General features: G+C 36.3%; 1 protein-coding gene across 2 annotated transcripts in view; it reads left to right on the top strand.

The window, feature by feature from the left end:
- Positions 1-273: 273 nt before the first annotated feature.
- Positions 274-14,439, top strand: part of fstl1b (follistatin-like 1b) — a 58,646-nt gene continuing 44,480 nt past the window's right edge. For both annotated transcript variants that reach the window (XM_051708558.1, XM_051708559.1), the window contains exons 1-2: positions 274-404; positions 548-607. In XM_051708558.1, coding sequence (XP_051564518.1) covers positions 402-404; positions 548-607 — 63 coding nt within the window. In that variant the 5' untranslated portion in view covers positions 274-401. The remainder of the gene's footprint in view (positions 405-547; positions 608-14,439) is intronic.

The following is a 14,439-nucleotide window of genomic DNA, read 5'->3' on the forward strand; positions in this document are numbered from 1 at the left end:
GATTCTGATTCTGATAAACATCATTCTTTTGCTGCCTTGCAAGCTATAGTATTCCCTTTAGGAAATGTTAATTATATTATATTATGTTATATTTGCATTTACCTAAAATATGTAGGCAAGCCTAAGATGTACTGTAAAATGTTTCAGCAATGCACAGTTTGTGATTGCCGACAGCAATTATAGCGGCCATTCACTAAAGTGAGAAGTGTTTGTGCTCGCTTTATCTGGATCTGCTCCACGGCTTTTCACGGGCCACGTCACGTCACGGAGGGGGGAAGAAACAGATTCCTGAGCGCTGCTCGAATTTCCTGCAATCACATCCTCAGATTCACAGTCTACAGCGGACAGAGACGCTGCGCTTTCTTCTTCTCCAACACACTCAACCGGCTCTTTCTCCGAAAATGGTGAGAAACCAGAACGTTAAGTACAACCTTTTACACCATCTAAACAACTTGTATGTTATTTTCTTGAACGCTTTCGGTGTTTGTAATGTCTTTTTCTCTGTGTCTTTTTCTCATACTTCCCTCCAACCGCTGCGCCGTTACAGATGTTTCGATGTTTTCCTGCTGTGGTTTTCCTTTTGGCTGTAGTGTACGGTCATGCCGAGGTAAGTTAAAGGAAACCTGCATTTATTTATTACGGGATAAGAGGGCTTATCTTTTTAACTGGACTTGCATTTAATAAACTGTATGAACAGTTACCATGGACTACATGCTAAGACCTTGTCCTGATAATAAGTACAGTATTCTTAACATACACTGACTATAATCATTTGGCTATGGTTAATTGGGATTACCTCATTTTATGAGTTTTGTTGAGGGTCTTTCTGTTCATTTTTCTTTCACACAGAGGTTAAAGCTTTAAAATAAGTGTTTATGATAGTGTTTTATTTAAGAATCTTGGGCCAGCCAAGACTTGAGATTGCATTTTTCACAAAACACACATTTACATCAACTGGTTTGTGTTTGTGTGGTTAATGAACTCGGTGTGTGGTGAGAGGTTGGTGGACTTTGCATTGAGAATTCACAAGAGTTCTAAACAGACAGCTGTTAAAACCAATCAGATAACAAACTGTAAGAGATGACACTGATCTCAGTGTGGAGATGCAGCTGCTTGTTGAGGCCATTTGTTGTGCTTGTTGGTGTTGAGTTAATAGTGTTCTTATACACACTGAATGAACTCGCCAGATAAAGTGTGTTAAAACCATACAATAAGAGGACCCATGACATACAAACACATGCATTCTTACACTTTATTTATATGCTTTGTGAAATCAATAATCATGTCATACATTTTGAGAAAATGCCTCAATCCGGTATGTACTTTATTTAACATGTTTTGGTGCAAAGTTTAGAGTAAGAGTTTGGAAAAGTCTTGAATTTAACATTCATGTTTCCAAGGTTTGAAATGAACTTGAACTATGAATGTTTGAATGTTCTAAAATAAAAAATGTATTGGGTATTTCATTTCATTTCCCCAAAGAATTGAGTTATTATAGTGACCAGGATTTGTTTTCTCCCACGTTTAACCTTACCCCTATATGACGCTTTGCCACATCACATACATTTCCACATCCAAACTAATCCATTTTCATTTGAAAACTACGTTTTCAGTTTCCTAACATCATCATTTTCCAAAGTATGCAATAATGGAGAGTGTTTTTGAAACGCTCCATTTTTGGTGGAGGAAAATACAATTCCAGTTGTGATAAGAGATGTAAACGTAGCTAAATTAATGCCTTTTTGCTCCAGGCAGCCCAGTCAACAAATGGTTTTAAATCCTTCTCATATCAGTACACTCACTGAACACTTTATTAGGAACATCAGTACACCTACATATTCATGTGATTATCTAATCAACCAATCGTGTGGCAGAAGTGTAATGTATAAAATCATGCACAAACAGGTCAGGAGCTTCATTTAATCTTCACATCAACCATCAGAATGGGGGAAAAATTTGATCTCAGTGATTCTGACCATGGCATGATTGTTGGTGCCAGACAGGCTTTTTTTTATTTTTATTTTTTTATATTTTATCCCCTTTTCTCCCAATTTGGAATGCCCAATTCCCACTACTTAGTAGGGCCACGTGGTGGCGCGGTTACTCACCTCAATCCGGGGGGCGGAGGACAAGTCTCGGATGCCTCCGCTTCTGAGACCATCTATCCACGCATCTTATCATGTGGCTCGCTGTGCATGACACCGCAGAGACTCACAGCATGTGGAGGCACATGCTACTCTCCGTGATCCACGCACAACTTCCCACATGCCCCATTGAGAGCGAGAACCCCTAATCGCGACCATGAGGAGGTTACCCCATGTGACTCTACCCTCCCTAGCAACCGGGCCAATTTGTTTGCTTAGGAGACCAGGCTAGAGTCACTCAGCACGCCCTGGATTCGAACTCACGACTCCAGGGGTGGTAGTCAGCGTCAATACTTGCTGAGCTACCCAGGCCCTCCAGACAGGCTTTTTTGAGTATTTCTGTAACTGCTGATCTCCTGGGATTTCCACACACAACAGTCTCTAGAATATACTCAGAATGGTGCCCAAAACAAAAAAAAAACAAAAAAAAAATGTTTATAATAAAAAAACATCCAGTGAGCGGCAGTTCTGTGGATGGAAATGCCTTGTTGGTGAGAGAGGTCAACAGAGAATGGCCAGACTGGTGCGAACTGACAGAAAGGCTGCGGTAACTCAGATAACCGCTCTGTACAATTGTAGTGAGCAGAATGTCATCTCAGAGTGCACAACACATCAAACCTTGAGGCGGATTGGCTTCAAAAGCTGAGGGCCACATTGGGCACTTTATTAGGACCATAGTGTTCCTAATAAAGTTCTCAGTGAGTGTATTAAAGCCGGCATCTCACTAGCCAGTTCAGAACAACTTGATTTTGTCCGAGGATGTCACGCACCTACCATTGTGCTTGAGGTCTCATTCTCTACAGTCGGAGGTCTGTCACTCAAACACACACACACACACACACACACACACACACACACACACACACACACACACACACACACACACGGCAATTCAGAATGGTGGAGACAAACCGACAAACTCCTTCAAACTTTCTCTCCGCTTCCCTGTCACATGGAGATCGGCGAAATAACAACAGGAGTACCGCGTGAACTTAAACAATGGTAACAGACTGAATTAGGATGCGATTCATAAAGTAATATTGCCCTGTGTATGTGTGTATTGTATATTTATTCCCTGGGGGCTTGCTGTAGAAGGCGTATGTCCATATGCAGCTTCAGTGAGAAAATGAGTTACGTTTAATAAACAAACTCTTCCATCTGACTGTTCTGATTTCTGATTTTATTGTCATGTATCATCATTTTAGTGTATGAATAGTGTCATGTCGCTTCTGGTTTGAACAGACAGAGTGCTTGACGTTGGAATCTTATTGCGCCGTGTCTGGTTAGGACGAGGTGTTAGTGTGGGTGTGGCAGCAGTATGTAGACAGGGCTGGGTGATATGGCCAAAAAAAAAATTATCACAATAATGATATTTATCAAGATATTCATTTCATACCATGGACCTCAAGAATGAATTAAACAACTTGTTTGTTTACAAGTAAACTCCAGAGGGTAAGCTACCTTTAAAGCACACTCAGTTCAGGATTTAGTCCTACAAAAGGTGTGTGACCTCTTTTTGATAACATTTAGCAAATTTCATCATCTTCACCTGACATTTGCCAACCGGCAATAAACATCACAAGAAGAAGAAATATGTTCTTGCCTGTGACAGCGCTATGAATCATGAAAAACGTTTAACTAAATAGTACATACTGTAAATAAACAGCAATGGTGTTGGATTCAGAGTTGTTGTTGTGTTCAGTCGATAGTTGTTGTATTGCATTGTCAGTGCTGTCTTGTTTGATACACAACGTTAAATTAGCTGGATAGCTAGCTACTAGCTGCTAGCTAGTGGCTACCCAGCCTCATTGACAGTTTCCATGACAGCAGGGCTGTCTGCTACTACTTCCTAACAGGCTGATTTCATGATTGTGATTCAGTTAACTAGTTGTCTGTATAACTTTGCCAAACTGTTTGCGTTTTTATCAACACATACCGGATCCGATCGTCTAGATGTAGAACATAGGATAAATATTGGAAATCACTCAAAAGTTAATCATGGATATCAAATGTTTTTTTTTGTTGTTGTTTATTTTTCAATAAATATCTATTTCATTTTATCTCCCAGCCCTGTGTGTGGATATAAGATTTTGGTTGTAATCATATTGAGGATTTTAAGCCATGTCCACACTTATCTGTTTATCTTTAAAAACCTCTATTTTCAATTTCCATGCTCATCATTTTCCAATGTATGAGGTTATGGAGAGCACTTTCGAAAGTCTACGTTTTCGGTGGAGGAAAACATAGATATGTAGCAAAATCAATGCATTTTCAAATGAAAAAGGATTAATGTGGATGTGGTTTTAGTCTTATAGTTTTGGGTGTAAAACAATTCTTGAAACGTTCAGTTTTACAGTTAACATAATATTGAAATCACAAAGGATGTTTTTTCATCATTGCATTTTCGCCATACATTTTGAACTGGATAATATTTAAAGCTTCAAGGTGCAAGAAAAAGTTGATTTTGGTACCTTGACAGTGCTGGAAAAATGCTTGAATTTCACTCCAAAAAGCAATAAAACCCTCAAAGTTGTCCCCTGTGTCAATGACGCATGCGAGACGAATGTGCTTCCTGTAAAAAAAAAACATCTGTTGTTTCTCAAACACAAATATACTGTGCGCTAAACTCAAAGTGGCTTTAGTTTTAAAAATGCATCACATAAGAACACCCAAAGCATTATTTTTTAATTCGATGAAAAGTACTTTTGTAGTTAGAGCATGTTATTGTATTACAACATGCACACTATTGTGGGGTTGACTGCCCTAGAGTAATGTGGAAGTAATTTCACGTTGACAGGCTTGATAAGAAAACACTTTAGCTAAAATAAGGGCAGCTCATAATGGTTGTCATGCAACCCTACATGATTCTTCTCTCCACTATTCACACAGTTCATTGTTGCGGTTTGTACTTTCTTGTTTCTCACTCAGTGGGGGCTTTGGAGCTGTCAGAGCTTGTGTCCCCTAAGGGCATGATGTGCTGCTTACATAGACATGCTCTTAAAGGGTGTCGCCCCAAATTAAAACCCAGTGATGTTCCCACTCCTACAAATAGTTCGTGCTGAGAGGATTTTGTGACTAATTGGTTGAAAATCACAGAGAATGTGTTAACCTTATAAGAGTATGGATCTGTGTGTGTGTGAACATACTGAGAGTCATTCTTAATTGTTTGGGATTATACATTTTCATATAGAGCACATCTTAGTTACGGAAGTATTTTTTCCATTCATATTGTCCATAGGGATTAAAAGAAACCTTCAATAAAGTGTGCAAAGCCATGAACTAAACCAACCAGCTCTGAGATCGATCACACTTACATCGATTGTGAAGAAGGAGAAAAAGTAAATGAAAATGCTGTACTTCAGTTTGTTTAATGAGGGAATAAACTGCTTTTCCCATGAAGCATTGCAAATGCTGTAATCAAATCAGAAACAACAGTATAAAACTATACATATACAGTACAAACAATATATTTTAAGTTTATAGCAAATATCCATAATTTAAAAGTAAAATGAAAAGTAGTTTGAGAGTTTATGGAGAACGACCTGGTGTTCGCTTCCATGGTCATAGCGACTTCTCTGATTGGTGGATCTCTCTTCTGGATTATGGGTAGTGTAGTTCTACTCTGGGAATTTGGCTAGTAAACACTTTTTTTTTAATGAAGTTGAAATAACACTGACTTGTGACTTCTGCAGAAGCATATATCATCAATTCAGAGTTCATAGTAGGTCTGCACTGAAAGGTTTCAGGGTTCCAACACAAACTGTTCTGTTTTTTCTCTTGGTAAATTTTATTTTTATCAGGGCTTAAAGCACATTCAACTCACCTGCTTTAAGGCAGAAAAAAAAACAACTTTACTAACATTATCAGTGGACCTCAGGGAAGATAATAATTGTTTTTTTTTTTATGTTTATTGGACTATATTACCTTCAAATTCGACTTTAATCTTGATATTATATAGTTTTAAAGCTCTAAGTCTCTAGTTTCTAAATATGCCCAGTTTTTTGCGATTTGAATGACGTAATTACAGTAATGGATTAATTAGTGCCAAAAAAATCTCATAATGGAAACAAGGACATTTATTATGAAATCACGATGCACAGATGTACAATCATGCAATCATCGGGCTTGCTATGTATCACGAGAGGTTCATAACATAAAATCCATCAAGAGATTTAGTCCAAAAGTACTGAGAATATAAAGAAAAATCAAAAGATTCTCCATGGTTGATGTATCATGTTTGCAAAGAGCATTATGATGCATGTTCAAATGTTCTTTCTTTGCTGTGTTTCCTTTGTATAACAGCCTAGCGACATGTTTGTAGTCTAATGAACAGGAGTTTTGTAGTTTCCGAACTGGGACAGCCCTCCTCAAAATGTTTTGTCCAATGATGGTAAGCGTGTCTTTCAGAAAAGCTAATGAGCACTGGGGCAGTTTGGAATGCCCTTCCCTGTGTTGTCACACCAATCGCAATCTTGCCTTTTTGAAAACATTCAGCCAATGAAAAGACGTTTTATTTCAGTTGTTTTCAGCCATCAGACTCCGCTCAAGATCGGTAAGTTTATACTGTACATATTTTTTTGTTTTGTTCGTATGTTCAATATTTACTAATATAATGATGGTATCTGATCTATTTGAATAGTTTGATAATAGGAGATAAGTACTGGAAAATTGTTATTACTGGGGAAAATAGCTGTAAAATGTTCAGTCTTTACTAATATAATGATAGTATCTGATCAATTCGAATAGTGAGATAAAAAAAGAGATAATTACTGGAAAATTGTTATTGCTGGGGAAAATAGCTGTAAGACTGTCACTATACATTTTTATAGAGACAAATTATTGATTTCTGTCAGATTCATGTAGGTAAAACCATCTTACTCAAATGATTGTAATACAATCTTTTTTTGTTTTATGTGCAAAAGGTCTCCAGATGATACTTTTTGATAAGGACTGGACTAGCCAGCAACCATTCACCAAGTAGCGCTTGGATGTCACCAAGTGGCCTTTTTTGGTACTGAGTCTAAACAAAATGTCAGTGCAACCTCATATTTTGTTAAATCAAGCTCAAATTTGAAACATAACTTGATTAGACTTATGGCTTTGACTTGCTGGCATTTTTAGAATGACCAGGCACAGCTTTTATATATATATTTTATAAAAGAATAAAAGTTTGGTGCAAGTTTATTGCAGTACATTTTCATTACAGTAAACTTAAGCTTCCATTACTTTTTATTTAAATTATATCAATTATTTCACTTCTGCAATAAACCCCTAAGTATCTTCTTTCAAACAAGACCAAGATTATGCCTGTAGTCCAAAGCATTCATGAATTACCACCTTTTAAGTTTTTAATCAACAACTAGAGCTTGGATGACATCCAGTGGCCATGTTGGGTACTGCGCCTAAACAAAATGTTATAGCAAACAAATGTTATGGCATATCAAGCTGAAATTTTATAGACAACTTTGTAAGACTTATGGCTTTTACTTCATAGCATTTTTTTAGGTCACCGGAGACCGTTTTTATACTATATATTTTTATAAAGAAAAAAAGTTTGGAGGAGTACATTTTCATTAAAATAAACTTAAACTTCTATCATTTCACTTATATCAATTATTTCACTTCAACAATAAACCACTAAGTGTCTTATTTCAAACAAGACCAAGATTAGGTCTGTAGTCCAAAGCATTCATGAATTACAAACATTTAAATTTGTGTATGTCATTTTCTGGTAAATGTTAATCTAGAACAAATTCAGGTGATCTTAGATATAACCAAGCAAATAATTTATTTCATGACTACAATTCTTATTTAGTTGTACAAATGGATTTAAAAATTGTATGGATGTTTATGAATTGATTGATTTCTTTCAACAACTCCATCAGACACTATTTTTATTCCTTCCACCAACTGCTGAAGTACATGGATTGTGAAACAAGATTGTGGGATATCAAAGGAAGGATCTATGCTGCCTTCAAAATTTAGTAAACAGGATGTTACTCAGACATTTTCAGACGTGCCTTGATGCCTTACTACTTCGATATAATGCTTGGGAAGGCTGTATTTTTAAAGTTTGCACAGATAGTACTAATGAGGGTTCACTAAAATGCTTTCAGTTTAAACAAGTCACAATGAACCACTCTTGCAATTTGGAAGAGTGGCGTTCTTCCTCGACAGGGTGTGTGTCTAAAACAGCTGGTCAGTTATAGGTATACATGGCCTAGCAAATAGCACACATACAGGAGAGAGTGATTTATAGATTTCTTCTGCCTTCAGTTCTCTTTTCTCACATTTATCATGACTAATCTCATCAGGTGCTGAGTGCAAGAGCTGTCTTTTTACTTTTTGCTAAATTTTGGATGGAAATGTTTGAAATGTGAGCAAACAGTGAAAACATGAAATGCAGATATTCCAAGGTGTTTCAGGTGAATGTACTTGCATGCTCTTCCGCTTAGAACTAACATGATTGTCAGTGTGGATGAAACAGGAAGACAGGTGGATCAACAGTGCATGTTGTCATGTTGAACTGTAACACACTATCATGGTTTATGCCGTAAATGTAATGTTGATCTATAGAGAAATGCTTGATGATTATCAAGGAAGTGAAAGATGCACGTCTGTGTTTTTCATTCTGTGTTGCTGACAGGACATGACATGCAGCGCACAAACGGCGGTGCGCCGTCTAGCAGCTGATGACTGTATAGACAGTCTTTTCTCCATCTGCTGGCATGATTTCTGAACAATCAAATTATTAAAGACGAATAATCGATCATTAATTATTCATTAACATCCTTGAAGGTGCAGTAGATAAGATTCAGAAACCCTTGTTATTAATGACACCTGTGGCCGTTAAGTGAACTGCAGCCAGCTACCTGCTGCTCGTGCTTGTGGCCACACTCCATAGGGACGCGAGCGAGCATCGACCAAAACAATGATGTAACGTACAAAGAGACTGAACGTGATTCACCGGCATCATGCTGAAAGATGTGGTAGCATAATTAAAATTAAACAGTTATGATTGTTTTACTACAAATTTTGAGACTAATCTAAAACTACTTATCTGCTAACAAAGCATACTGACACATACAGCTACATACTACCGAACTATACCAGACAGTTTACTGTTGCACTGCAGTTATGTTGCACTATTGTATGTTTTGTATGTCATATGTTGTACTACGAATAAGAAACCAGTGTATTTGCTTAAATTTATCCTGTATACCTGACTTTTAATATAAAGAGAAGATTGCTGAAATTATTTGAAAGTTATGAAGCAAGGTAGCTTGCAATTCGTCAGCGTTAGCAGGCAAGATCAAGTTAGCTAAAATTACACAGATCAATCCTTATGGCACTATATTTCACATGCTTTGCAGTTATGTAAGCTTACCTGTCCCATAAGAAGAATGCCAATTCAGGGTCGGTTTTGATCCCCAAAACCGAACGAAGGTCCCTCCAGGAATCAAATGCCCTGCCGATGTTCACTCTAGTTTTCGCTCGACTATGATCACATTCCTGCTTAGCCAGGTGGGATTCAGTAGATAAATGTTTTTTTTTTTTATGACCTTACTCAGAGTTTGTGAAGGAGTCGGCATTGTGCTGGGAGCCGGACGTTTTTTGGATTCCATCTCTAAGATAACGTTACCTAGTGTTGCAGACAGTTGAGGCAAGGCTCTCAGGAGCATGCATAAGCGTCACATCCTTTGGATTTTCCTGGCAAAAGTGACCCGCTCCCTTCGCATGAAAATCAGTCTACAGGTTTTAATAGCTAACCTAGGAAGTCCGGGAAGGGCTCATTTTTTATGTTGCGTTACAAGCCGTTCACACATTGGCAAAAAAAGGCAAATATTACATGAAAATGGTTACATATTGCAACTTTAATCCTAACTCAATCTCTGAATCTTGAGCTGGGTGATATGTAAAAAAAACTTTGCGAAGAACGATTACACTGATTGCAATCATAATCGGGGTAAATGTCAGTCATCGTTGATTTCCGATTACATCATCCTATTTGCCAGACCTAAATCTTACTCTACTTGTGCTCTCTTATTATAACAGAAAATTGTGTAGTAAATGTACTGTGTTCTGTAGTAAATTATTCTTGTAGATTGTTCTTGAAAGAGTATGTGTGACCTTATAAGAGGGGTAATTGTTTGTCTCTTAAGTCTTGTGCACAAAGAAGTCTTAGCTACATGCTAAGACCGTGCACAGTATCTTATCCAATGTTCATGAGTGCCAGCGCAAAGCACAAGTGGGTATGGGTGGGAGTGTGGGTGGTACTGTGGGTGTAGGCACGCAAACTGTGGGTGTATTGTACGTAAATGAAGTGGCGCAAAGTGATATAGAAATATAGAAATATGTCATTGTGCTAAGAAGTCCAAATTCAATTCCTACATTTGCAGTTTGGAGATTTGCTAGTGTCATGCTCTACCAGTTGAACTACATGAACTTCGACCAATAAAGGTGTATTACTAATAGCTCTATTTAACACATTTGACTGCTCCACATAATTCTGCTGATTTTGCTCTATAAGCACAGAAATGGCATAAAAAAGTCAACAGATTTTGTCAAAACCTGGTCATGTGTTAATTTCAACTCTGACAAATACAACTGAATGCCAAAGCTAAACTCCTTCAGACACAAACGTCTTTTGTTTGAAGAATAGGGCTCTTTTAAGCCCTATGGTTGTCGTGCTGCTAGTGAGCTGTTATGTATTTAAATTCTGACTGGAAGCCATCTGCTGCATGTTTACAATAATAATAACAAATACTTCATCCTTATTCAAATTTTTTCTTATCTCACTCTCTCTGTCACTCTGTCTTGTTATCTCACCTTTGCTTTGATAACCTTGCTTTCATTCTTATCTTGATTCCACTCTTGTTCACTCTTTTCTTTCACATTTCCCTCATCACTGTTCTGTATTGTGCATTATTTACCATCTGTCTTATTTCTCCCATTTTCCTTCTTCATTTCCCTCCCCCTTGCCTCTCTATGAGAGCAAAGTGTCTTGTCATTGGCTTTGTGCTGGTGTTTTATGGTCTTGTGTTGTATAGCCATCACTGCTGGCAGTGCTTGAAAGAGCCTTATAATGAGCAGGAGGAACAGACAGAGTGAAGGATGAGGTAATAAAGGGAAATTACACAAGGATCAAGAAATTTAGGTCTGCTAATTTTGATAATGGTATATGGGAAAAAGGGAAAAGAAAGCCAGAATAGAGGAACATTTACAGATTATTATTATTTTTTTGTTTGTTTGTTTCTTTTTATTACTCATCATTCTCTATTTGTTTTTCATGCCATTAATGACATTTACATTTAGTTGCAAAGGCCAAACTGGCTGACATTAATAAGAAACTGTCAAAAAAAAAAAAAAAAGAAAGAAAAAAGATGACGTCTGTAATCTCAATTATCTTATCATTATATACAGCTAAAGAAGTGCTAAAGGAATAGATCACCCAAAATCAAAAATTCTGTCATCATTTACTCAAGTTATTCCAAACTCATATGACTTTATCTCTTCTGTGGCACACTAAGGTGAATGTTTTAAGAATATCATGGCTGCTCTTTTCCATAAAATATAAGATAATGGGGACTGTCAATTCAAGCTCCAAAATGACATAAAGTGCCATAAAAGTATTATAAAAGAGGCCTTTAGGTCTTTTTCTGAAGCCACATGAAAGCATTGTGTGAGGCACAGACTGAAAATTAAGTCGTTATTCACTGATAATCTTTTCCCCCAACCTAAGCTCTCAAATGTACTACAAAAGTCACATGGATTAGAAAAATGGTGCGTTGACATCATTGACAGCAAACGGCATTGGCTCTTGTGTGTCTCATGATAATGTCAAACCTTACGCAGCACATTTAAAACTGCCATGTTTGATTACAGAGCAACAGCAGAGGTGAGAAATACTTTTATGATATTTATGTGATGATTTATTTTTTTCTTCATTTTGGAACTTGACAGACCCAATCCTCTTTAACTTTCATTATATGGAAAATAGTCACCGGGATATTTAAAAAAATTCAACACTAAGGCATTCTCTGATTGAGAATACAGCATCCATGTAACAGAGATGTCCTTCATCACATTGTGGTACTCTTTGCAAAGAACAAGGCCGTTGTGAAGAATGTGGGACTGAAAACCACCACACTTCCTTCTGCAAACACATGTCAGCATTAACCTAACTCTCTCAGTCCATGAACCCTTGGAGAGAACTCAGCCGACAAGCCTGACCACTGGAATAGAGCCTAGATACAGATGGTAGGCGGGAGACAGATTGAGAAAAGTTTAGGTGATAGAGAAAATTTGGAGGGGATTGGCAAAAAAAAGGAGAGGACTGGCTGTAATCCCAAGGCAAAATAAGACAAAAGACTTGAGACCCGAGAGGAGTAAAATGGATTAATATAGTTAAGTAGAGAAATGGTAATGGTACAGTTTGATAGAAGGAGAGTGAGAATAGAAAAAGAAAGAGAATATAATTATAACAGCTAAGTGGTGAGAAATAAAAACTATAGGGACTGTCTTGAACACTACCCATACTGCCTGCAATACACTGGCATCCTTCCACCATCCTATAAGACCATATTTGAAAACAGCTGAATGGACATTAAAATGGACTCACTTTGGTGATAAGAACATTATTGGATTCATTCAGACATAGAGGTTTATAAGACCTCATACACATCAAAGTACTTGCAAGGCAGCATTGATATTTCTCAAACATACTTAAAACCCTAACCCTTAGTATTGAACATCTGCAATTAATACTGTCTGAAGGCCCGGGTATTAGGGATGGGCGATACCACTTATTTTCTTTTCGATCCAATACCAATAATTTCAAGTCCAATGTCATCTATACCAATACCGATACTTCTATTAATTTCTTTCTTTCTTTATTATTTTTTGCGATTTCTTGGGATAAAATGGGTAATTTAAAATATAATTTTTAGTCATAATTTAGTCATATTTACCCTTGCAAAAAATTAACTGTGGTTTCACTACAGTAACTATAGTTTAACCATGGGATTTAGTTAAACCATAGTTATCACACAATTAACCATGGTTACTACTACAGTATTACTGAAGTAAAACCATAGTTTCAGCCCCCCCATTTTTTTTTTTTTATTAAAATGGTAACGAGGTTAAATATGTATTTAAATGAATATGTGTCATTAAATATCCTTTTATTAGGCTACTATGAATATTGTTAATACTTTATTATTACTCTAATAAACTAATTCATAATACGCAATAAACTGTTAAGCATTGTAGCTAATAATGAGTAGTAATGTTCACGTTAACACGTTATCTTGTATTTCCATATATAGCTTACATAAGAATGAATGGTTATTTTTTTTATTTGTGTACTATAATGTGATTTTCTGTGTATAGTGAAATTGTTTACCTACTTACAAATATAAATTGAAATGATTTGAAAAATACATTTTTAGAGAAAGCACTAAAAATAAGCACTTTATAGCTCAGACAAATAACATGTCCGAAAAACTTTTTTCCCAACATCCAGATGTAAGGTTAAAATGTACGTGAAAGTACAAGGGAAAGTGTATTTTATGTGCTGTGACAAGTCAGCATTTCTTCAAAGTTTTTAAAGATCTTAATCACCTTTCAACTTTGTTCTAGAAGTGCAAATAAACTATTGTCTTTGTTAATATGACATTGTGGAAACAACATGTATAATAATAATATATTATTTATGTGCATATAGTTATAAAAGATCATAAAATGTTGTTTAAAATAGTTAGATGAAGAAAGTGTCACAGAGCAGGACGCTGATGACAATGCTTAAAATTTCATGTCAATTACACACATAACTATGTGTAAATGTTTATTTTTTTTAAATCAGTGAAAACAAAGTTAGCCAGAATATGTACATATATAAATATAAACCAATATAAATATATGTAAATAAATAAATAAATAAACATACCTCTTAAAATGTAGATCTTTGCAGATTAATTGCTCATATTTTCACTCTATGTGAGTTTGTTTGTGACTTTGACAAGTGCTGTTTCTGCTATCCTTTAAACAAAGTAAGCCTCAAAGACTCAAATAGCCACAAAGTAATATTTTTCATGAATCATTTTCTGCATTTTTATCAGGCATGAACATTATTCAGCAAGCCGCACTTCAGCTCCCAGTAATGCTTTGCGGTATGAATAAATTATGCAAATGACTATGTACCGCTCATAGCTTTAATGTTTGCCAATTTTATTTACACTGCTGTTATTGTATTTGTTGTAACTTGCAGTTATTTGTCATTTTGTGATTATTCAGA

The sequence above is a fragment of the Myxocyprinus asiaticus genome, chromosome 10, assembly GCF_019703515.2.
Source record: "Myxocyprinus asiaticus isolate MX2 ecotype Aquarium Trade chromosome 10, UBuf_Myxa_2, whole genome shotgun sequence".
NCBI lineage: Eukaryota > Metazoa > Chordata > Actinopteri > Cypriniformes > Catostomidae > Myxocyprinus > Myxocyprinus asiaticus.